Source organism: Meleagris gallopavo, chromosome 25 (assembly GCF_905368555.1).
Source record: "Meleagris gallopavo chromosome 25, MGAL_WU_HG_1.1, whole genome shotgun sequence".
Taxonomy (NCBI): domain Eukaryota; kingdom Metazoa; phylum Chordata; class Aves; order Galliformes; family Phasianidae; genus Meleagris; species Meleagris gallopavo.
The window spans coordinates 1,253,639-1,277,936 of NC_139428.1; the positions used below are offsets into that span (position 1 = coordinate 1,253,639).

At 50.0% G+C, this 24,298-nt stretch overlaps 1 protein-coding gene across 2 annotated transcripts; it reads right to left on the reverse strand.

Annotated features, from left to right (window-relative positions):
• Positions 1-12: 12 nt before the first annotated feature.
• On the reverse strand, positions 13-14,070 carry CTPS1 (CTP synthase 1). 2 transcript variants are annotated; one of them, XM_085208620.1, is made up of 19 exons: positions 13,919-14,070; positions 13,634-13,811; positions 12,664-12,834; positions 10,482-10,582; positions 9,721-9,837; positions 8,356-8,439; positions 7,950-8,030; positions 7,050-7,201; positions 5,970-6,102; positions 5,136-5,224; positions 4,548-4,642; positions 3,948-4,010; positions 3,333-3,376; positions 2,627-2,723; positions 2,448-2,503; positions 2,267-2,363; positions 1,864-2,008; positions 260-350; positions 13-130 (listed from the first exon to the last, which is right to left on the reverse strand). In XM_085208620.1, exons 1-18 carry the CDS (start codon positions 13,988-13,990, stop codon positions 266-268), a joined length of 1,860 nt encoding a protein of 619 aa, XP_085064746.1. In that variant the 5' UTR covers positions 13,991-14,070; the 3' UTR covers positions 13-130; positions 260-265. The 2 variants fall into 2 exon arrangements, with proteins under 2 accessions (XP_085064746.1, XP_085064747.1); XM_085208621.1 differs by having other exon boundaries at positions 13,634-13,803; positions 13,919-14,044.
• Positions 14,071-24,298: the final 10,228 nt, after the last annotated feature.

Sequence of the window (24,298 nt, forward strand, 5' to 3'; positions counted from 1 at the left end):
AAAAGGAGAGGATGCAGTAACAAAAGTGTATAAATCATAAGTTAGGGAAGGCAGAAGCGGAGAGCGGTCACGTATTGCTGTGAGAGGGCCCAGAAAACCAAACGGGGGCTCTTCTTCAGCCACGACACAGCTGAAGGAAAAATAGAGGAAAAGAAGGAATCAGTGATGCTGAAGGGCAGCAGCCACACATCCACGCTCAGAGCAGAGCAGCTGAGCTTTCCTTTCCATAAGGGAAGGGGTTGGGAGCACTGGGAGTTACCGAGCATCAGTCGTGGTTGAAGGATGGAAACTTGAGCTCTGTGATCTCCGAGTCAGGAGAGCTGCTGCCGCTCCTGTCGCTGTAGGTGTCCCTGCAGAGGACAGAGGCAGTGCTGTAGGATGAGTGCTCACAGAGGGCTCTGCAGTGGGAGCAGTGCCTCCTTCTGCCCGAGGATGAGAAGTGAGGCATGCAGAGCTTCCCAGAGCCATCCTGTGAAGATGGGGCTCAGCCACGTGTGTTGATTTCAACTGACAAACCCTAAGATTATTTTTCTACCAGATCTTTTAAGACCACACTAATCAACACAAAGCTAATAGCAAATAGGCTGGTTAGCCACCTGCACTATGCATTCCCTTTCAGCCTCCTGGTGACAGCCAGCTGTCTTTAATCCATCAAACAGCTTTCAGAATCAATCAGTGGCTCTGCTGGGAAGCACCCTGGGAACAGCACAGCCAGCAGTTGGACCTCACTTACATCTCTCCTATTCTGCCTCATCCCATCTCACACATTTTTACAGTTCTATAAAAACCTGTTCCTGAGCACTGCTGGGATGCTGTCAGGTCCCTGTAAAGTCCCCATGAATTTTTCTGGAGCAAAGCCTCCCAGCTGCTGGATACCCAGCACCAGACCTGCAGGGTGAACTCCTCCACATGATGCACACACACGCATGCTGCACTCCCAAACCACGCAGGGAGTCTTCAAGATGCTGCCCCAGCACTTTGCATTGCCCCTGCTGAATTCCTTCCAGTTCTCTCTGCCCAACCCTGTACCCACATCCCTCTGAAGCACCCTTTGGTGCACAGACTGTTGCACCCCCTGCTGCCACCTGCACCGGTGTGTAGTGAGGAGCCTTGCTGTTAAGAGCTGTGCCAGCACGGCAGTGAGGAATAGAGGCTGTGCTGTAATGATCACACGTGTTTTGTTATCTGCTCACACCAGCACAGAGACTCTCCAGACATGCAACGCTGCCTTCAGCTGCTGCAGGAAGGATAGAACTTGGTCTCTCTGGATGGAAGGAGCTGCCTCATCCCCGTGGCCAAAGCAGGAAATTAAAACATCCCTGCAGCTGCAGGGCACTGAAATGGGGCATCACGACAGGGACTGTGCTCAGAAATCAACCAGAGCACAAGGGATGGCTGCTCCCCAGGCAGCAGCACAGAACTGCTGTGATACAGCTGTGCTGCAGCTCAGTCTGGACAGAGCAGCGCTCAGCATTACACCTTGCACTGCTTTGGTGCTTCAGCACTCCCTGCCTTTGGCACTGTTAACGGCCTTTTGCTGTGCTGTTCAGCAAGCATGAGCACTCCTACTGTAAAAGCAATGCTCTGCATTGCTCTTTACATGGAGAAAAGATCTAAAAGGAGAAAATCTTCTACAAGAGCAGGACTGGCTCAGCTTCCTTACAGCTCCCAGCAGGGCACCAGGCTGAAGCTGGCACATCACAGTGGGGAACTCACACAACACGGGTTTCCCACAGCACGAGAAGCAGCGCTGCACACCCCATCACCCTGCAGCCCCACAAAGCCCCGCTCTGTGACTCTCCAGTTCACCCCACGGGAAGCTGTGCTGCCCCATGAAAGGCCTGCTGTTCTCCTCCAACCCACCTGGGCGAGAGCCTGCAGCCCTTCTGCAGGTAATGTGCGAGCCTTCCTGCAGATGCCAGCAGCAGCCCGAAGTACGGCGGGGATGGCTTGATGGGTCTGGAGAGGAACTCAGGGTGGTACTGAACACCCACAAAGAATGGATGCTCTACAAGGAAAAAAAAACAGGACACATCACTGACAAGTCTGCAGGCCTGCAGCTGAACAAGCTGAGCTTGTTGATAACAGGGTCTTCCCTACCCCGATTCTTGCTCCTAGAAGGGCAGGCCCTGGCACTCGTGTTAGTGCAATTCACCATGCATGGAATGGTTGTGAGGGAGCGTGGCCCCATGTGGGAGCATGCTGTGTCCCTCAGCAGGTTCCCTGCAGATGCTAACACACACAATTCACCTTCTGACACACTCACCTTCTAGCTCAACTATTTCCATCCGCTCTCCTTCCTCATCCTGGCCGACAAACTTCAAGCCTTGCTCTTCAAAAGATTTCTTCAGCTCTGGATTGACCTAGAGGTCGAAAAGCAAGAGAACCCATCTTCTTTTGTGCCTGGGTTGTACAGGGGAGCCCAGCACCCACAACAGCAATCGTACCTCAAATCTGTGTCTGTGCCTCTCTTCCAAGAAATCGTGATCGCCATACAGCTTCCCTGCACAAAAAGAAAGGTGAACATCTGTGAGCAAACATCAACCAGTTCATACAGTGCCATGTTCTGACAAATCCCTGTGAGCACCAGGAAGCACTCAGAACACACAGGTAGGAAATGCCTTACTCATGACTGAGTTCTTCGTTTGGAAGAGCGTTCTCCTCTTGCCAAGCCTCATGGTTCCACCCATCTGCCCAGGGTTGTGTTCTGGCATGTCGATCACCTGGGAAATTCAGAGCAGGACGAGGCTGAGGGACGCACAGCCTCACATAGACACTGAAACATTAACAGGGGACAAGCAACATCCATGCAGAAAACAAGCACAGCAGCCCAAGGAACACTGTCCTGACTGGGCAGAGCAGCAGAGAGAGTGATGTTCCAGAAAGGCTGTATGGAACACTGTGGGTGTAGTGGGACTGCATGCAGCCTGCAGGCTGGGAACACAGCTCAGAGACCACTCACAGACTTTCCAGGCAATTCCTGTCTGCTTCTATTAATTACTGAGGTCATCAGTGAGTGATAGTGATGGCACTGGACGCAGATATCATCACACGTGGTGCCAGGAAATCAGACAGCTTTCCAAGTGCCCTTTAAGAGGGGCAGCTTTGTCTTTCCCCTCTGAAAAAACACCTTGGTTTCTCGAAGAAGTGCAATGAGATAAATCACGTTTTAAAGAAATCCCTGTCGCAGTCTACCAAGCACTGCAGAGCCCTCAAAAGCAGCAGCTGCCATACAGCCAAGCAGGAAACAACACTTTCCATGCAGATTAATAAGTGATGAAAACCAACTCGAGCACAGTGAAGATACAGCAGGCAAGTCATGGCATACTCACCACTGGATGAGTGGTGTTGAGGTCAAATTCTGTTGAGTTCGCATCTGCAATGTTACATCCAGGGGTTAGAAACACCTTTAAGTCCCTCTCACAGAAGTTCACAAACACAACTTAGGATATTCTGCATGAGGAGCAGAATGGGGGAGGGAGGAGGGCTCAGAAACACGTTCCTCCCTCTCACCTTCACTACCCGTGAAGGTTCACAATCAGCCTGAGGCACTGAGTTCAGTTTGGCCCTCTGGAGGAAGGTCTGACAGCGGGGACCTGCTCTATTTGAGCCCAGAAAGCACTTCAAAGCAGCAAAGCAGGCGCTGCTGCCTGCCCAGCTGAACTGCTGCTCTTTGTGGCCATGGGCTGTGAGGGCACACGAGCTGACCTGCACACACAGCTCTGCTCACGTCACTCTGAAAGCTGAGTGAGTGCCCCCACTGCATTCTGCCTGAACGAGATTATTCTTTTTTCCTTTGAGCTGGCAGAGGGGGAGGGGAATTTTCTACAAGCCTAGGAAAAATAAAATGCAATCTATGTGCCAATGGAAAATGGAAAGCATTACAGGCGTTACCCAAACAGCCAAAGGGAGATGTCCATCGCCTGGGGATGGTTCTGTGCAATTACCTGACCAACCAAGAACGTTGCGTGCAAACTCCACAACTGCTAACTGCATTCCCAAGCAGACTCCTGCAGAAGAAGAGGCAGAACACAGATGAGGTATCTTTGAGCCCACATGGTGAAGCTACAGACACCAATCACTGAAAACACAGAGAGACCACCACAGCCTCGTCTGCAACTCAGACCCCAGCACAGGGATCTGCCATCACAACCCACAGAAATCACAGAATGGCCTGGCTTGAAAAGGACCACAATGATCATCCAGTTCCAATCCCCTGCTGTGTGCAGGTCTCCAACCAGCAGCCCAGGCTGCCCAGAGCCACATCCAGCCTGGCCTTGAATGCCTGCAGGGATGGGGCATCCACAGCCTCCTTGGGCAACCTGTTCCAGTGCCTCACCACCCCAGCCAGCCCTGACTACATAACAGCCTGCTACCGGTGGTGGCACAGCTCAGCACAGAGCATCGCTGCCCTCAGCACTTATCTCTGACATTCTGAAGTCTGGATAGCAATGGAAGTCAGCAAAGCTTGTGCTGAAGTCCATTACACTGTTCTTCAGTCTCCTTCTTTGCTTTACTTCTAAATATGGATGAAAACCATTTCTCACCTAAGAAGGGTTTCTTCTGTTTTCTTGCCCAGGAAATAGCTTGGATTTTGCCCTCTGTGCCCCGAACACCAAATCCACCAGGAACCAGCACGCCACTGCACCAGGATGAAAGACACCATTCACACAGTGCTCACCAGCACAGCTCCCACAGCCACACACCACTTCTCCTCCACAACATTTTGGACCTGCCCCTCATTTCCTGAGATAACTCTTGGCATTTCTGCGCATTGCAAAACAACTCTTCCCCTCCTCACATCTCCCTGCAGAACTGCATGGCACACTTCCACCTTCCCTCCCTCTCCCTTTGGTTCGAGCAGTGCCCACCACTTCCCTTCTCCCTCTGTTTCCCTGTGCATATCGATTTCCCCTCCTGCAGCCCTTCACAGGATCCCCCGCTTTGTTAACAGCTCTTCCCCATTCCGCTTATCATCTCTTCTGCCTCTATCCTAAATTCCATCAAGAGGACTTTGGGGCAGCATGGCTGTGCACAGTGCCCAAGACACAGGCTTACAGTGCAGCTCTTTGTTCCCAGAGCATCAACAGCAGCAAGCTTATCAGCCACGGCCCAAAGAAGAGTAAGGATCTTACTGAGCACCACACAGCTTCTGCCACGCCTCGTGGTATCGGACAGGTTCCTCCTGCAGGGTGGCAGGCTCCAAGTCAGCAGAGTCGATGTACTGGGAAAAAAAATCCAGAAAAAGACAATGAGACAGCACCAGAGGGGCACCAAGACCAGGACTCTTCAATTCTCCTCCTCCCCTCCCCTGGATAGCTCTCAGTGTGTGTCCTGCTCAATGCTTTTGGGTTTTTTGCATTCATTTCCCCTTTGCTAGCCAACAGAACTGCTTCCCCCCACTGTCACACTAAGTGTGCACAAACTGAAGCCATGTCTTTGTATCCTCCTCTCCCTGCTGCAAGAGAAAACCCCAAATCCACGTGGCTCAGTGTCACACCTCCACAGAGCACCACGAGATGCAGACAATCACAATGCAAAAGCATCGTTCCACAAACACACCTCACCTAACCTTCAACTGGTACCAGTGAAACAAGAGGACATTGTGAAACATAGGTCATTATAGTTAAATAATGCTGTCATCAGTGCTGGGGATGGGAAAACTGCAGGTTTTCCAGTTGCAACAACCATCCTGCTCTTTCTGAAGCCTGGAACACAGCTACGTAATTCCATAAGGTGATGCAAGGCCTCTGTGTGTGGGCACCAGAGCCCCTTCCCCACCATCAAACACAGCTGCTGGGAAGTACCCACAGATTTTACTGTTCTATGCCTGACTGCAGATGTCTGGATGCTGTAATCCAATACAACTTCAAGGCTCAGTGACATAATCAACCCTCCCACACGGTTTATGAGAGACCTCATGAAGAGGGGTGGCACTGCAGGTGGATTTGGGAGGGGGAAACACACACCTTGATGTCAAGTTTATGGTTGATAGCCAGTGCAGAATGTTCCAGTGCTTTAATGACGGAGGCGTAGGAGTCTGAAAACTTGGTGTACTTGCCAACAAGTGCAATGGAGCACGTCTCGAGGAGACGGTCATACCTGAAGAAAAGCAAAACATGGGGGTTACTAAGAGAAAGTGGGGGTAAAAATCACTGACAGTCTTTTCCAAGTGACAGAAACAGCTCAGCTTCTACAAGTCTGTCAATGGGAAGAGAAACCTCCTGTGGAAGAGAAGGCCTCCCATGGCAACTGGGACCTAAAAACGTCAAAGAATGTAAGAAACAAAAAACAAAGTGAGAGGAAAAGCTGTTAGGAATAGATTCAAACTGTCTTTCTGGGAGGATTCAAAAAGTCAGCAGTAAATTACAAGGAAAGAAGATCAAAGCACAACTCTGCATGTTTCTCCTGTTCAGCATCCCCACGCTGCTGACAGAGCTCACTGCAGCAGCCAGGAATACAATACAAAAATCTTATGTTGTGCTGCCTCCTTTGTGCCCCCAGCACCTGACGTGGTGAGCTTCCTGCTCTCAGCTAAGGGATCCTGTTGGAAATTTGTGCCAGAGTTGCTAGGTACTTTCCATCACGCTGCTTAATGAGGGCTGTCCCTGCCCAAATCAGATGCTCTTTGCAGCAGTGCTCTGTTACAATGGGAGGGAAGCATCACTCAGCTCTGCTCCTTCCCAGGGCAGAGACGTGTCAGGGGCAGGAAGGACTCAGGTGCAGACTGAAAACCCTCAGCTTGGTTTTCACGAGGACAGAGCACTGTGGTCCCTGCAGTGTCTCAGCATCTCCTCTCTGCCTCACTCTCTTGAATGCACACCCAGAAGGCACTGCTTTTAATCCCTGCAGCCAACGAATGCCATGCACACCCAGACACGGATTTCAGCACTATGCAATAACAGCTTTTCCACCTCCATCCTCCCCCCCAGGAGGAAAATAAGGCAGGAGATGGCACTGCAGAACACTGAATGGAAGCAGGGTAACACTCATAACCCGATGAGCTACAAGGAGAGGAATTCCACCAGGCTCCCAACCCCGCAGCCCACCTGTCAGCCATCTCCTTCCACTTCATGAGCATCCTGCGGGGCTGCCTGCCAATGGGGAGGTCCAGCCTGCGCCTGAAGTAGTCCACAACCCCCTGCTCCTCCAGCAGCAGAGGAACCCGGTAGATGGAAGAGACATCATGAACGCAGATGACCTGTGCATCAAATACCAGCAGGGTTAGAGCTGAGCTGAGTGACTGGCAGGTTATTTTTAGGCAGTTATATAGAGATATAGGCACAGCTATTTTTAAAGTATCACTGCTCCTGACTCGCATGAAAGCAGAGCTCAGCACCTCACTGATAAAACTCCCTGAATTGTAACTCTTCTCCTTTGTATTCACTTTAAGTGCAACTGCAGAGGGGTAACAACCAGGTGAAGTTGTATCAAACTTCCTGGGAAGCATGTGGTGAGATCCAGCTTACTCACAGCTCCTGGCCAGCAGCAGGTTAGCCAGCCAGAGCTGAGAGCCCCACTTAAACTCCTGTTCAATTCTCTTCACACAGGCTTGGGTGGAAGAATAACATCACGAGAGGAGCAGCAAGCAGAAATGCATTCATGTCCTTTTAATTTTGGGCAACTGCCCTCTGGTCTCACAACACTGAAAAATACTCTTTCTTCTGTCTTTGTAGAAGGAATAACTGAGGTCAAAAGCTATTCAGAAAATACCTTGGATGCCATGAACTCCAAGCCTAAGTGTATTTACTTATTAAAAAATGCCGGCATAAAAGGGACCATTGTTGTAATGTTTACTGATGTAAAGAATGTAGGTAAGACAAAGAAGCAAATGAATTATGCAGCTCCCAGAAAGGCAAAGCTGGAACACATCAGCTCTGCGCTCAGATACAGCACCCAACAAACAGCCAGAACATTTATTGCATGTATCTGCAGACAGCAATCCTCACCTGTTCTGGTTCAACATGACAGAACATGGAAATCTTTTCTTTCACGGAGGTATCCAGGGGAGTGGAGCACCTGCAAACGATCTGACAGAACAGCAATGTCACCCTTGTGAAGCAAAACAGCAGCACTCAGGCACCCACATAACAAAGCTGAACAAAGCCATGGTTCCACAGCCTCTGACTTGGGAGAGAAAACAGCTCCATTCTGTGGGACCAATGCAAAAAGCTCCCAGCCTCAGCATTAACGAGGCCAGGCTGCTGCTGCAGCACAGGGACACGCAGTCACAGAATGGCTCTGGGTTGGAAGGGACCTGATGGATCACAGAGTTCCAACCCCAGCTGCTACAGAGTGCCAGATCACACTGTCAGTGCTTCATTCCCAAACCCAAAGCCACACAACAAAGCTTACCAGATCTGGGGAGAGACCGAGACCTCTGAGCTCCCGGACGCTGTTTTGGGTGGGTTTTGTCTTCTGCTCTCCTGTGGAGCTCGGCTGGTCAAAGAGCAGAATTGGCTGCATTAACTTCTGATGCTACAGAGCACCACACTGCAGAACTGGGGACTCTCCAACCCTACTGGGGACCCTCCACCCTTATTCATCTTCTAAAACTTTGATCTGGCTTTTAGACAATTCACATCAGTTTCAATTACTCCTCTGTATTTTAATCCCAAAGGCTGAGAGCAACCAGAAAAAAACAGAGCTGAAGTCTGCACACTGAGCAGGAATTTATCCTACTGCAGGATGGAAAGCCCAATATGTTTTTCCCCCAGTGTTCCCTCTGAATACTTCACATTTTCCATTCCTTGTTTTCTCCCCCTAAATCACCCAGCCTGGATGCAAAGGAAAGGAAAGAAACAACAGCAGAAAAGGGAGCAATCTGCACTTCAGAAACTCAATCAAATTACTCCAAATCCAGTTCCATGATGAGGAACTCTCTTCTATAGAGTTCTAGTGCTACAGAAAATGCTCTCTGGTACTGTCAAAAACCATGGAAGAATTGTTTTTTCAGCAGTGATTCAGAATAGAGCATTTTTGGGTGGGTAAGATTGTAAACTGCCTTCAAAGCCAGGTCAGATAACACAGATGAGGTTGTACCAGGCATTGCACACCATGGAGAAGCTCCATTGTGCTTTTGGTATTGACTGGAGCTTGCACCACCAACTGGGAACATAAGAAAACTTTGTTTTTCTTTGTGATTTGTAATTACATTTCTCTTCTCATAGCACTGCTTCACAACACCTATTTGGTTGCATTTCTGAACCAAGCCCTACAAAGCATGCTTACCTACAAAAGCTTCCCGTGTTTCCATAAGGAAAAGCAGCAGTTAAAGATGGGAGAGGCAGTAAACTCAGGCTTCCAACTATTTATAACACATTTACAAACTCTGAAAACTTTCTGTTCACTTCCTGTTTATAAAACACATAACCAAATATTCTCTGCATTTCACAGAATCACAGAATGGCCTGGGTTGAAAAGGAGCACAGTGCTCATCCAATTCCAACCCCCTGCTGTGTGCAGGTCACCAACCAGCAGCCCAGGCTGCCCAGAGCCACATCCAGCCTGGCCTTGAATGCCTGCAGGGATGGGGCATCCACAGCCTCCCTGGGCAGCCTGTTCCAGTGCATCACCACTCTCTTTGTGTGTGATTTCTTCTACAAGTTTCTATGTACAGAAACCCAAATACAACAGTGCATGCAGAGAAGGTGTTTCAGAATGCAGTTATGCAGGTGGCTCAGGAGAAGCACCCACCCAGCCCACAGCTGAGCTCCATACCTGTGGAACGAGGCTGACATGAATGTTACAGAAATTCTCTCTCCTGGCTTTGAACTGGAACTGGCGGAAGGCCTCGATGAAGGGCATGCTCTCAATATCACCCACCGTGCCACCGAGCTGGGAAAGACAAAGGTGTTTAGAATTCAAGTTAGCATCATCACATCCTATGCTACAAAGGCCCACTGAGGTGTGCTAACACACACATACAGTCACACCAACACACCTCCCAGCACCACCGCGATTCCCTAAGGGAGCATCAGCTGAGGAGCACAGACAAGTGCCTCGAGGTGACTGCCCTGCCCTTCCTCCACCCACCAGTGCAAAGAGGGCACAGTACGATTAACTCAGCCTTCCAAGTATCAACTTCTAATTAAAATTCATTCCGTAGATCCATCTGAGGCAGAGGGCCTCAAAAATGCAACTGTCACAGAACCACAGAATGGCCTGGGTTGAAAAGGACCACAGTGCTCATCCAGTTCCAACCCCTGCTGTGTGCAGGTCACCAACCAGCAGCCCAGGCTGCCCAGAGCCACATCCAGCCTGGCCCTGAATGCCTGCAGGGATGGGGCATCCACAGCCTCCTTGGGCAACCTGTTCCAAGACCCAAGTCTTTCTGTATGTGGATTCAGACACAAAGCACTGAAAAGCTTAAGGCTAACAAGGAAAATTCCCAACAACAAGCAGTCAACCATTCCTGAAAGGTGAGTTTTGCTAAACAAAACATGCATACAGTTTGGTTTAATCCATCCAGAGCTACGCACCTCAATCACACAAACTTGGGGTTCCACACCATCTTCATCCACAGGGATGCGTGCCTGCCTCATCACCCACTCCTGTATGGCATCTGTGATGTGGGGGACCACTGAGAAAGAAGCCAGGAGAAGAGTTAGACCACAACTTCTCTCACTGAAGATGAAACTATCAAAAATAAACTACCAGTGCTTCTTAGATCACTTCCCAAAGCACCGATGTGCATTTTTCAAGGATGAATGTTTGAAATGGTTATTTTTGGCTGCCATTTTCAAGAGGTGCCTTGGCAGGAAATGCAGCCCCACTGCTCACATCTGTTTAAATGGAAATGTTTCTTTTAAGCTGGAAGCTTCCAGTACAAACAGTTCCACACACTGAGCTCAGAGAGTCAGCTTGTTTTAAATTGCCTACAGAAATCTTTATCCAAAACAGCTGTGGAGGATTCTTGAAAAGGACAGAGACTGATCTGATCCTCAGAGATCCTTTCGGTCTTCTGATGACACCACAGTCTGACTTAAATGAGTTAAGCAGCAATAACTGTCTTAACCAGCTAGCGAATTATCCACATCGCTCTGAAGTTCCCATTTAGGATTGGCTGTGTCAGAAAGTCAGATCCAAGTCGAGGATACAGGTCAGGCAGCACGTCCATAGGATCACAGAAGGGCTGGGGTTGGAAGGGACCCCAAGAATCATCAGGTTTCACCCCCCTGCTGCATGCAGGGCTGCCAGCCTCTAGGTCAAGTGCTAGATCAGGTGCCCAGGGCCCCATCCTACCCTGCCTTGAACACCTCCAGGGATGGAGCATCCACAGCTCTGGGCAGCAGTGCCAGCACCTCACTGCCAGTCAGTGGAAAACTTCCCCCAACATCCAATCTAAACCTTCCCTCCTCTAAAACCATTCCCCTTTGTCCTGTCACTATCTATAGCGTAAATAGTTAATTACCTTCCTGTTTATAATCCCCTTTTAAACACTGGAAGGCTGCACTGAGGTCACCCCACAGCCTTCTCTTCTCCAGGCTGAACAAGCCCAGCTCCCTCAACCTGTCTTTGCAGGGGAGGTGCTCCAGCCCTCTGAGCATCTTTGTGGCTCCTCTGGACCCTCTCCAACAGCTCCACATCTTTCCTGTGCTGGGGGCTCCAGACCTGGACACAGTACTGCAGATGGGGCCTCATGAGGGCATAGCAGAGGGAATAATGCCCCCTGCCCACTGCCATCCATGCTGATGGAGCCCAGGATACCATTGCCCTAAGCACACACTGCTGGCTTGTATTATATTTTTCATCTACCAGGACCTTTAAGTCCTTCTCAGCAGGGCTGCTCTCAAGGAATTCTCCCAGCCTGTATACATATCTGGGATTACCCCGACACAGGTGTAGCACCTTGCACTTGGCCTTGTTAAACCTCGTCAGGTTCACAGGGACCCCCCTTTGGAGTTTACCACAGTCCCTCTTGCTGGCATCCCTTCCTTCTTTTGTATCAACTGCACCACTCAGCTCAGTGCCATCAGCAAAGTGCTGAGAGTGCACTCGATCCATCATTAATGAGATTGGTAAAGATGCTGCAGAGCACCAGTGCTGAGATGGAGCCCTGGGGACAACACTCCTCATCACCCCCACCCACACACAGAGCTGTTGACCACAACGCTTTGGCCACAACCATCCAACCAAATCCTTACCCACCAAACAGTCCACCCTTCGTATCTCTCCAATTTAGAGATGAATTCCCAAGCAACAGTCTGCAGAACTACAGCTAACCTACAGCATCTGCCACTACACTCACACTGCTGTGCCTTCTACTTATCATAGAATCATTGAATGGCCTGGGTTGAAAAAGATCCCAATGCTTATCCAGTTCCAACCCCTGCTGTGTGCAGGTCACCAACCAGCAGCCCAGAGCCACATCCAGCCTGGCCTTGAATACCTGCAGGGATGGGGCATCCACAACCTCCTTGGGCAACCTGTTCCAGTGCATCACCAACCTCTGGGTGAAAAACTTCCTCCTCATGTCCAACCTAAACCTCCCCTGTCTCAGTTTAAGACAATTCCCCCTTTTAAGAACAAATCATACCTATCACAAGGACAGGACAGACCACAGAAAGGCCTCAAACTGAGATGGAATCCAAAGAAGAAAAAAAAAGCAGGACAGAAATACAGAATACATTCCTCAGAATTAGAAACAAAGCTTCACATCACCTTGGACGGTTTTGCCGAGGTAGTCTCCCTTCCTCTCCTTGTTGATGACATACTGGTAGATCTTCCCAGTCGTCAGATTGTTGTCTTTGGTGAGGCGGATGTCGAGGAAGCGCTCATAGTTACCGAGATCCAGGTCCACCTCTCCACCATCATCCAGCACAAACACCTCTCCTGCGGCACATAGAGAATCACACACAGCTCAGAGCAATGCAGCCGTTGGTTGGAGGCTGCGTGTGACAGGTGGGCAGGGGTCTGCAGCAAAGTGTTGTGGGGGGCAGCTGGGTGGTTCGGTCTGGAGGAGGCTCAGCAGGGACCTCAGTGCTCCCTCAAAGGAGGCTGTGGATCATAGAATGGTTTGAGTTGGAAGGGACCATAAAGGCCATCTGGTCCAACTCCCAGCACTGAGCACAGACACCCACAGCTCCATCAGTGCTCACAGCCCCTCCAGTCTCACCTCTTTTGTCTGCAGGATGGGTGCCGCAACCTGTGCCACAGCCTTACCGCCCTTACTGCAAAAAGTCCTTCCTAACATCCAATCCAAATCTCCCCTCTTTCAGTTTGAAACCATTTCCCCCTGTCCCATCACCACAGACCCTGCTGAAGAGTCTCTCCCTTTTCTTACAGCCCCTCAGACGCCGAAAAGATCGGGCTGTGCTGCTGGGTAACAGCAACAGGGTGAGGGGCGACAGCCTCGAAGTGCACCAGGGGAGGGCCAGCCTGGGCATTAGGAGCAATTTCTTCTCCGAAACAGCAATGATGCAACGGCACAGGGCTCAGCATCCCGTGTGCGCTGCAGAACCGCACGGATGCGGTCATTGGGCACGGAGGGGGGGTCGGCCGGACGGCTCTGTGCAGCCATCGCGATTCTGTGGCAGCAGGAAGAGCTCCGCCCGGCACGGAGGAGGCGCAGGGCAGAGCCGCGCTGACTGTGACTCCGTGATTCTGTGACTGCCCCCGGCCCGGCGCTCACCGTGCTCGTATGGGGAGAAGGTTCCAGCGTCGATGTTGATGTAAGGGTCGATCTTGATGGAGGTGACGCGCAGCCCGCTGGATTTCAGGATGGTGCCGATGCTGCTGGCGATGATCCCTTTGCCGATGCCCGAGATCACCCCGCCCGTCACCAGGATGTACTTCATCTGCCTGCCGGTCTGACAGCGCGCCTCAGGAGGGGCCGCGCAGCCCCCGCCCCGCCGCGCCGCCCCGCCCTCCCGCCGCCTCACCCGCAGATCCCCCCGTGCTGCCGGGCGGCGCTCACCTGTTCCCGCGCGCGGGTTCCTGCGGGGAGGAGCGCACACGCACGCCGTGCCGGCGGGGCGCACAAGCGCATGAGGCCGGCGGGCGGCAGGGCGCATGCGCGGTGCTCCTCGGGCGCGTGCGCAGTGCGGAGGAGGCGTGGCTTAGGGGGCGGGAGCGTTCCCGCCCTGCGGGGCTGCCTCAGGGGTGCGAGCATAGGGTGATAGAATCGTGGAATCATGGAATCGTGGAGTCATAGAATTATAGAATCGTAGACTCATGGAATCGTAGACTCATGGAATCGTAGACTCATGGAATCGTAGACTCATAGAATTCTAGACTCATAGAATCATAGATTCATAGAATCATAGACTTACAGAATCGTAGAATCATAGACTCATCGAATCATAGACTCATAGACTCGTAGAATCATAGAATCATAGATTCATAGAATCATAGACTTACAGAATCATAGAATCATAGACTCATCGAATCGTAGAATCATAGAATCATAGATTCATAGAATCATAGAATCACAGAATCATAGAATCATAGATTCATAGAATCATAGATTCATAGAATCATATACTTATAGAATCATAGACTTATAGACTCATCGAATCGTAGACTCGTAGAATCATAGAATCATAGAATCACAGAATCATAGAATCACAGAATCATAGATTCATAGAATCATAGATTCATAGAATCATATACTTATAGAATCATAGAATCATAGACTTATAGACTCATAGAATCATAGACTCATAGAATCATAGATTCATAGAATCATAGAGTCATAGACTCGTAGAATCATAGAATCGTAGAATCATAGACTCATAGAATCACAGAATCACAAGGTTGGAAAGGACCTGCGAGATCATCGAGTCCAACCGCCCTCCCACCACCACTGCTTCCACAGGCACTAAACCACATCTCGCAGCTCCTCATCCAGGCGCCTCTTGAACGCTGCCAGGGACGGCGACTCCACCACCTCCCTGGGCAGCCATTGCAGTGCCTGACCGCTGAGAGAAAAGTTCTTCCTTATGTCCAACCTAAACCTCCTCTGGTACAACTTGCGGCCATTTCCTCGGGCCCTGTTTGTTGCCTGGGAGAAGAGGCCAAACCCCTCCTCACCCCAACCTCCCCTCAGGAAGTTGTGCAGTGCAATGAGGTCTCCCCTGAGCCTCCTCTTCTCCAGACTGAACAATCTCAGCTCCCCCAGCCGCTCCTCATAAGACCTGTGCTCCAATCCCCTCATCAGTTTTGTTGCCCTTCTCTGGACACATTTTAGGGCAGTGTGGGTTCAGCTCTGTGTGGGGCAGATGCACTGCTTTGCCGTTCTGCCCTTGCAGTGCTTTACCCTTGGGTGTCTCCCAGCAAAATACGGACCGTGAGCATCTTCCTTCCAGATCTGTAGGATGCGGTTCGCAGCAGAAGGCTTGGATTGGGGAGACACCCTCAGCTCAGCTGCAGGAGCGATCAGATGGCTCTGCTGTGGTGCAGAACCCTGCTGAAAGGTTGCCCAGTGGTGCCAGCTCTCTCTTAGCAGAGATGCATACAGCCCGAGCTGTGACGCTGCTCTTTCTTCTGCTGATTGTGAAAATGCCAATTTTAATGCTTTTCCTCTCCAGTTCCCATCAGTGTGTAGATCCCACCTGCTGCAGCCAGCAGGATGTCACAGAGATGCTCCTCTGCGTTTGGTTTCTGCTCTGTGCTCCCCAGGCTGTGTCTGTGCTGCATTGCAGTAAGCTTAGCAGAGGGGATGCAGTTATTGGCAAGAAGAACACACAGAAATGATTTGGGAAAGTCTTTTACAAAGCATCCACTGGGGGTCCACCCCGCATCCCCATAGCAGGGTCTTTTTGTACCACTCCTTTATGCTTTCAGACACCTGCAGAGTGCTGGGCTCCTTTCCAGAGGTGAAGCTGCATAAACTTTTGCTCTGAGCTTGGTCAGGTGTTCCCCAAAACGCGAAGTTAACCCTAAGTGACAAGGGAAATCGGGCGGGACGGACAAAGGAAGATGTGAATGTATGAGTAAGAGCTGTTTGTAGAAGATGCACAACGCACTGCAAGGGTGCCGTGTCTTCTGCAGAGATGTCCGCTAGATGGTGGCATTGAACAGGAAAAGAAGAGTTTCTGGAGTAAAGAAGGAGCTCAGCAGAACTGAGCAGCGGCATCTGTGATGATGAACCATGTCGTGCCTTTGGGCAGAGCTCAGGACTGAGCTGACCTGTCCTTGTATGCAAACCATGTGATTGAGCTCCTTAATAACCTTAATAAGGGGCAGGTCTGCCAGTCCTCTGCTCCAGGGAGAACAAGCACAAGGCAGTGCAAGGGTAGAGAAAAGAGACCTCCTACCCTCACAGGGGTCACAGAGCTGATCGTCAGACGTGGGCACGGAGCTGAGAGGTGCTCTGGTGAAGAGGCTCAGTGCAGGGAGGTGAGAGGGCAAGGGGGAAGGTCTGCTGGGACACCTGGGGGGTGACTTCTCCCTGGGATGCTGTGCATGCCAGCAATTTCCACAAGTAAACACAAGCCATCTCTGCTACTCATGTGCTCATCAGCCATGTATGTCTCACCATTGTAACAAAGTGCAGGAGGGCTCATCTGTCCAGGTGTCAGCCAGCACTGGCTGTGATGGTCTCTTCTGTGTGGGGACAGAAAGGTCTTCGCTGACCACAAAACAAAGGGGCTCAGTGCCATAGGAGATAATGCAGTGCCTTGTTTGAAGAGCCAGATTTAGAAAACCTGAGGTGTGGTATCTGCATGGCAGGACAGGAGCACTAAGCAGAACAGCGAGGTGCCAACAGGCAAAGCAGGTCCTGGTCTCGTTATCTGCAACATACAGTGCATAAACGTTGTCTGGGCAGTGTGTGACAGAGCCCTGTCCTCACTCTGTGCCTGTGTCACAGCTGGACATAGCACAAGCTCACAGCTCATCACTGCTGTTACAGGGTGAGAGGAGGAGTGTCAGAGGAAACCTCTGTGAGGAAGCACTGATTCTGAGCACAGCTCCAGAGGAGGTATGAGAGATGTAAATGACACCTCCCCTCATTCAGGAGGCTTTCGTGGGTGTGCCAAAGACCTGGCTTTTATTTCATTCACTGCAGCATGGCTGTGTAAGGGTTACCAGCCACAAGAAATGATCCATTTGGAGCTCATTCAAAGCCCTGCCGGCATGTATCCTTATTTCTGCACACATCTTCAGACGCTTACTGACAATATTTGCCTTGTAATGATTGAACTCTTCGTCTCATGTTTGCCTGGCAGCAAAAGCGATTTTTGGATGAATCTAGAATGCTGAGGCTTCCTGATTCCCCGCAGGAGTGTCAGTGCAGGACTCAGCTCAGTGCACGGCACAGGGAACCGCTGTTTCCTAATGGCAGGGAAAGGTTTGGTGCTGCAAAGAGGTGTCAAGGTGTAGGAATACCTTCCAGGGACTGGTGTCAGGGAAGCAGCACCGACTTTCTCCCACAATTTTGTGGTAACATGGGGCTGAAGGCACTCAGACCTTTGCTGAAAGTCGCTTGAGATTTCTGGCAGAGCTAAGGGCTGAGATCAGCTGTGTGTGTTCTGCTCCACGGTGTAAATCTGACAGGATCGCTCCCTTGCAATGAGAACAGGAGATACGGGCTCTCACCAAAGTGTCACCTTCCCTCAGGTTCTTCTGTCTGGAAAAACAAATAGCATCCTTCTTCCATTTCAGGAGCAGAGCATATGTGATTGTCAGCAGGAGAGCACATACCACGAGCACGGCAGAGTGCACAGTGCGTGGGGATCTGACCTTGGCACAAGGACAACTCAGCACGCAGAGGGAGCTCCGCTGCTCAGGTGCAAAGGAAACAGAACTGCTGTGAGAGGACAGCAGTGTGAGCAGAGGTGTGAGAACTGGAATGGCAGGCAGAAGATTTGCAGGGCAGTGCGTCTGGCTGACAAACACCAAGTCACACGGCGATGCTTTTGTGAGGTTCTGCCAGGTAGGGAAAGGAAAGGAGAAAGGAAGGGTAGACAACAGAAGGAATGAAGGAAATCCAAGTTGGCACTGAACCCTGAGAGAAGAGTGCCCTAGGGCAGTGGGATACCTGAGAAACGTGGTGACTTTCAGCTCATTCGATTCTCAGAAAATTGGAACTGCTATTTAATGTAAAGCTCCTGAAATAGAGCTCTCTGTATTCCTGGAACAAAGCCATTTGTGCTGTTTCTCCTCGGCTGGTGCAGCTGTAAGTGGATTTCTCATTTAGAGGCCACTTCACAGCTAATTTTTACCCTGGTTTTGCTTAACTGTCAATGAAGAAATATGTGCTTGAGGTACTCATTTCTGCCTAAATTAAAGCATTTCCCTGCGCAAACTGAGTCGCTATAGGAGAAACCTTCAAGTGCAGCCAGAGGACTGCGGCGTGCTGAGCTGCAGCCAAACAGATGCTCCCAGCTCCTCCTATTCAGCAGCAATGCAATGCACACCCCATGCCTGCAGGTGAGGCGAGCAGGTCGTACACATGGATCCTCACTGAGAAAAGAGACACGTTAGGAACGACATGGAGAAATCAAGAGCTGAGAGGAAAGGAAGGTGTGGAGAAAGAGGCAGAAGCCACATGCTGAGCTTCCCAGAGCTTAGCACAGACACTGCAAGAGCAGCTGCCAACTACATGGCCTGAGGTACGCAGGGTGCAGGGGGAACAAGATTTTTTTGTTTCAGTCTGGGACAGCAGGAGAGCTGGGTCAGGAACAGCAGGGAGCTCTGCGTGAGCACACCTGGGTTGTTCTGAACAGAAGTGAGTGCTACTCGTTGCCTTTGTTTTAGGAGCAGTGGAACAGCGAGCGGTCCTGCAAATGGCCAAGCCAGGTGGCAGGACTGTAAACTCAGCAGTATTCACTCCCCGGTGAAACAGTTGGCATTTGTATTTGATGTCTCTCTCTTGATCTCTCTAGCATAAGGCTGAGCGTGGCCTTAAGTGTCCAATAGTGAGAAGGAGGTGTGCTGCCAAAGCATATGAGAGGGCAAGCTTTTGTCCCCGCCAGCACCCGAGGCTGCTCTCCTGCCGTGTTTGCAGAGGGACAATCCGGATGGGCCGGAGGAATTTTAATCCTGAATGATTTCCACATTCCTTCCAGCATGGCAAAGGATTCTGCTGAGGCATCAACCACCTCATCCAGCTCAGTCTGTCCTACATCTGATAAGCTAATTGAGGATCTAATCGAGGAATTAATGAAGGCATTCTGCCATAAGGTAATCAGTCAACTTCCCAGAGCCAGAGCTTCCCAGGGCGTTTGGACACAGTCCTGTAAGCTAAACAACAAAATGCCATCAGCTTCCACTGCAGTCCTGGAGCACTGGGCGCTGGAAGCTGCAGTGCTGGCCGGGCTCTGTGTGCCCCTCTTGCAGTGATGGCTCGGCTCTTTGTGCTGCCCACAGCCCAAGGGACAAAGTTAACTTTAGAAGCAGAACTGCTGTAAAATCCTTTTTCTCTCCACGTGCAGCTGCCGCTGTTTGTGCTTTTTGTTAGATCTCATTCTGGCCTTTGTCTTAGAATCACAGGGAGATGTTCAGCTTTTGTTCCAGGGAGGTTTCTAGCTTCACTGTGCCAATTGCAGCTGTAATATGTAATGCAGCTGTAAGCTAAGAACTCTTTGATTCATTTTGGCTTTCCAAGGTATAACACGTGAAACTGGAAATTTGAAGGGATTATCTGAGAGCCACAGGGACTCTTTCTGGTCTCACTCCAATTGGTGTGAATAGGAAAAAGAGGAGAGGATAATCGTGGGTCAGGGCAGAAGCAGGAGTGCAGTCTCTTTCCTTTACTGGTGTGCTGTGGTTCAATGCAGAATGTTGTCCAAAGCAATTTTAAAGGATTCTTTTAGCCTTGTCTTCCTTCCTTTCTGAATTACAGTGTACTCCAAGGAAGCTGAAAGCGGGAGCAAACACTTGGACCTCACCAGGTCCTTGCCAAGATAACCCACCTGTCTGAGAGGTTTCTATCAGCTGACACCACGAGTGCTTCATTAGCATTAATGAAACATCTGATGCTTTCCAACTTCACACCACCCAAGCTACTAGCAGACTTTTTGCAGCCCAGTTTGTGTTTGTGTCCTGCTGGCAGCACAAAGTTATTGCTGCTGCTGGTTCAGATACAGTACCCAGCTGTCCGAATTTGAACTACCCAAAAACATTTTGTCTCCTAGCAAGTGATAAATGAAAACGTGAAGAGTAAAATTCTGAGTCCCAGCACAGATTTTCACTTTGATGATTTCTAATGGAGCATCAGAAGATTTTGCTTTCAGCTGATAAGAAAGAGATCGAGTTTCTCACCAAGCCTCAAAGGTGAAGCTGTGTGTCTTTGTCTCAACTATTCCACACTGGTATAATCCAATGGGATTGTAGGAAAATCTGTGATTCCAGGAGGCTCCTCAGCAATCAGCACTGCTTTTTCTGTCTCTGCCTCTCAAGACAAATCAGTTTGTTTCAGGATTATAGGAAGTGAAAAACCTGTGTCTTCTCATTTCTGTGCTGTGGCCCTGAGCGCACTGTACTGAAATAACATCATCCTTCTTCCATGACCATGTGGCTCTTCCCACTACCCGCACTGTGCCCCAACTTGGGGTCTTCAGCCCATCCATACTGCAGCCACTCCTCACCCCACACTGCACCACTGGGTGTCCCAGTGCTGCTGTGCAATAACTGCCCAACCAGGGTGAGTGTCTTGGTTGGCTGCTGGCTGCTGCCCAGCAGAAAGCAGAGTAATCCTTTAGCAGGATGCTTGTGTGCTAGCCTGCTGCTTTTTGTGTTGCTTTTTATTTTTGTTTTGTTTTGTATTTACATGAAGTTAGGGTCTTTGAGATCATGGCCCCAAGCTGCCTGAGCTCAAAGAGCTTTTGGACACTGCTCCCAGATATAGGGTTTGATTTTTGGGTGGTCCTGTATGGAACCAGGAGCTGGACTTGGTGAACCCTGTGGGTCCTTTCCCTACGGTCTCTTCCCTCTGGCTCATTGCACCTTGCAGTGCTTGCAGGAGGGGAGCTACACTTTAACAATCAGAAGATCATAAGCAGAAAGGCAACCTGAGGACTGGGGAGTTGATACTTGGAGAGACACGTGCCCCACACACAGTGCATTATCCCCTGTACTTCCCAGCTTTGCTGTGCAGGAGCCCTGCTCTGACACATGGAATTCTTCTCAAGGAACAGTATGAGTAACTATTTACATATATTTGTAGCAATGCAAAAATTTGAAACGAAGGTTTGAAACCAGGATCACAAGAGAAGCTTCGTGCTGAGCTGAAAAGTGCTGCCTGCATTCTGCCTCTGGAGGGCAGGAATGTCTGCAGGAGCTGCAGAGGACGGAAGGCCTGACACCAAGTGATAGGGAACGGCTGCTGAACGGAGCTGCCAGAGGCTCCACTGGCACCAACGTTTCCGTGCTCACTGCATGCTGCCTGCCCTCCTTCCAGGTCTGCACTATTTCTGCATTTCAGGATCTGCTGCCGTTCATTTGCAACCTTCATCTCCCACGAAATTCAGGCTGACAATCTCATAAAAGCGGATCAAAAGTAAGAAAAATGAAAGTGATTTTTTACAAGCCCAGTCACTTCACACAGCGGTTACGTGCATCAACATTTTTATCTTGCCAAATTACAAACAATCACATTATCCTTATCAAGGATGTGTCATCACAACCACCTTCTCCAGCCTCGAGATTAATTTTCTCTTCTGTGTTTCTGTTATTTGGGTTTCAGGAGAGCCAGGACACGGGCAAATGGGATTACAGACCAGACCTCCTCCACCAGGCGTTAAGGTGCAGGAGCAGCTCTCAACCCCAGAGGAGCTGGGTCCTCAACATTTATCACTGTAATTAACTGCTCTTGTTATCTATGATATATTTAATATGAACATGACTTGCTAGGTGATAGTTTTGTATTTTTTCCTGGTTTGCCCATTCTTACATCTATAGAAATGTTCACTTCTTAGTGAGCTCACATAGATCCTGTTGGCCCAGTCCCCACCTCCTGAGCTCCCAGTTTTGTGTTGTGTGAGCATTCGGTGAGGGTGCATTCCCATTTCTTTCTGTGTGTTGAATGACGTAAACCCCACAGGGGTAACACCAGGGGTACCAGTCCCTTGTTGCTGAGCACTGGGCCCAGTGTGCTGGCCAGTTTTCAAGCACCTCAGTGTAGCTCTGCCCAGCCTGAATTGCATTGCCTTCCAGGTGATACTTCTGCATGAGGCACCATCAGAAGCTTTAATGAAATCAAGACATACTGCATCAACCACTTTGACCTCATCCAGATAATCGTTTAGCCATAGAAGGCACTGCTGTTGTCTGGCCATAGTTTGTCTTTGGTAAGCCCATTCTGTTTCTGGCTGCTGCCTCATCCCACACAGCTTTGGATGAGGACTTCAGGAGGCCGTTCTCCATGAATTTCCATGCAGAGAGGTGAGGCTGGCACGTAGTTTCCAGTCCCTCTTCTTAGGCCAGCTGAAGAACATAAAACCTGGGAATATAAAACCCTGCCCAGCTGTCTGAGTGTTTCTTGCTTCAAAGTAATGCCTCTCTGATGAACATGGCCTGAAGTTTGCAAAGCTCTTCTGTGTTGGAGGTGCTTCTCAAACCAACTTGTTCTTTTCTCTCTCTCTTCAGCCAGGCAGCTGCTTCAGCTGTGCTTGTTCCAGATTGCTGTGTGATGTTTTTCTAAGATCTGCCTATCAAGGAGGAATTCATTTCAGTTGGCGAAAGACAATGCACTGAAACAGCTACAGCTGAGACAAAGACGGAAATTAACATTTGTAAAGGAAGAAAGGGACAAAAGAAATGTTGGTGACAAGGAAGAAAGTGAAACAAAAATGAAATCATTGCCATTATCCAACTACAAAGGGGAGGGATGCTGCTCCAGAGATGAAGACTCCCACCGTGCACCCTGCTGCCTGGGCCCTGCTCCAGGGGAAGAAGTTTGTTGTGTGCAGCAATGGATGGGGCACGGCTGTGAGCATGGAGGACTGATTCACCCATCATCACCACCGGTGAATGGTCTGTTCCCATGGCACTCACCAACAGATTCCCATGGTGTGGAGCTCGGCTGGGCAAAGAGCAGAATTGGCTGCATTAACTTCTGATGCTACAGAGCACCACACTGCATTACTAGGGACTTTCCAACCTTATTGGGGACCCTCCACCCTTATTCATCCTCTAAAACTTTGATCTTGCTTTTAGACAATTCACATCTATGGTGTTCATCAACAGATTCCCATGCTATTCACTGGCAGATCTATGCAAATACTTTTCTTAGGCAGGATATTTCTTCCCAAGAAGAAGGGAAGTCCCCCAAATGATTGCCCAGGTCTGCTTGCACAATGATCCTTCATCCTCACTTCTTGCTGGGAGGCTTTGAATGACTCAGTCCTAGGGCAATGCAGGGAGAATGCAGCTCACGCCCTGTGGCGGTGTCTGATGAAGCACACATTCCTCCTTTTCTTTCCAGGAGCTCCTAGAGGTGCCCGTGGTTGCTGCTGATGGAATCGTGACATCCATCCTGGCACTCACAGACAAGGCTCTGTTGTCGTCCCACCACGGCTGGATGCTCTCTTGCAGGTTTGCAGTTATGGCCATCCTGTTGGTGCAGATGAGAACCTCCATCAGGGATCAGAAAACACTTAATTTGGGGGTAGGTTCAGCAAAACCACAGGCACCAAGCCTGGAGCGTACGGATCTCCATATATACAGCCATTACTTGGACTCCTGGCTGAGGGCTCACAGGCAGGCTGACTCCCTGTGACACTGTCCTGGTTGTGGATGATGAGGGCATTATTTTTCATTCTTTTTCTGTGCTACTGAACTACCTCAGCCCGTGAGTTTTGCTTTTTTACAGATTCTCTCCATGCTGCTTTGCTGCCCTGGGAGGCAGAAGCTTGCTGGGCACACGACAACAATATCTGTGTTTCCAGGGTGCGATGGACCTTCTCTGTCCATTTCAGCTGAGCACAAATCATTGCCCAAGGATCAGCTGGGGCCCTGCTCCAGGATCAACAAAACCTTTTGGACCTCAGCAGCAATTTAGCAGTACATCCACACGCGTTAGCAACGAAAGCTCCGCCAAAGGGCAGAGGGGAGGATTCCTGCACAGCTCAGAATGAGCTTTGCCAGGGGAACCGTGCAGACTCATTGACAAGTAATGAATCATGAAGCAGCAGGAAGCAAGCGAGCCAAGAAAAAGTGTGAGCTCTGCAATTAACTACGGGGTGCTTAGGTGAATAACGAAGGGATATGATACTAAGGCACAAAGCAGCTGAAGCTGGGAGTGTTGCAAGGCTCATTGCTGTACACCATAGCTTTCCCGAAGAACTTTTAGAGAAAGAAATTGCTTGCTTATCTTGAGCAGAAGCAAACCCTGTGTGTGTGTGCTGATGGG

Bases quoted from the DNA above. Each gene is read 5' to 3' on its own strand.
- CTPS1 (XM_085208620.1), bottom strand. From the start codon at position 13,990: ATGCGCTTGTGCGCCCCGCCGGCACGGCGTGCGTGTGCGCTCCTCCCC. The intron at 12,835-13,633 runs GTGAGCGCCGGG...TATGTGCCGCAG, and splicing joins CTTCTCCCCATACGAGCACG to GAGAGGTGTTTGTGCTGGAT. The intron at 10,583-12,663 runs GTGATGTGAAGC...CTTCTTTCTCAG, and splicing joins CCTCGGCAAAACCGTCCAAG to TGGTCCCCCACATCACAGAT.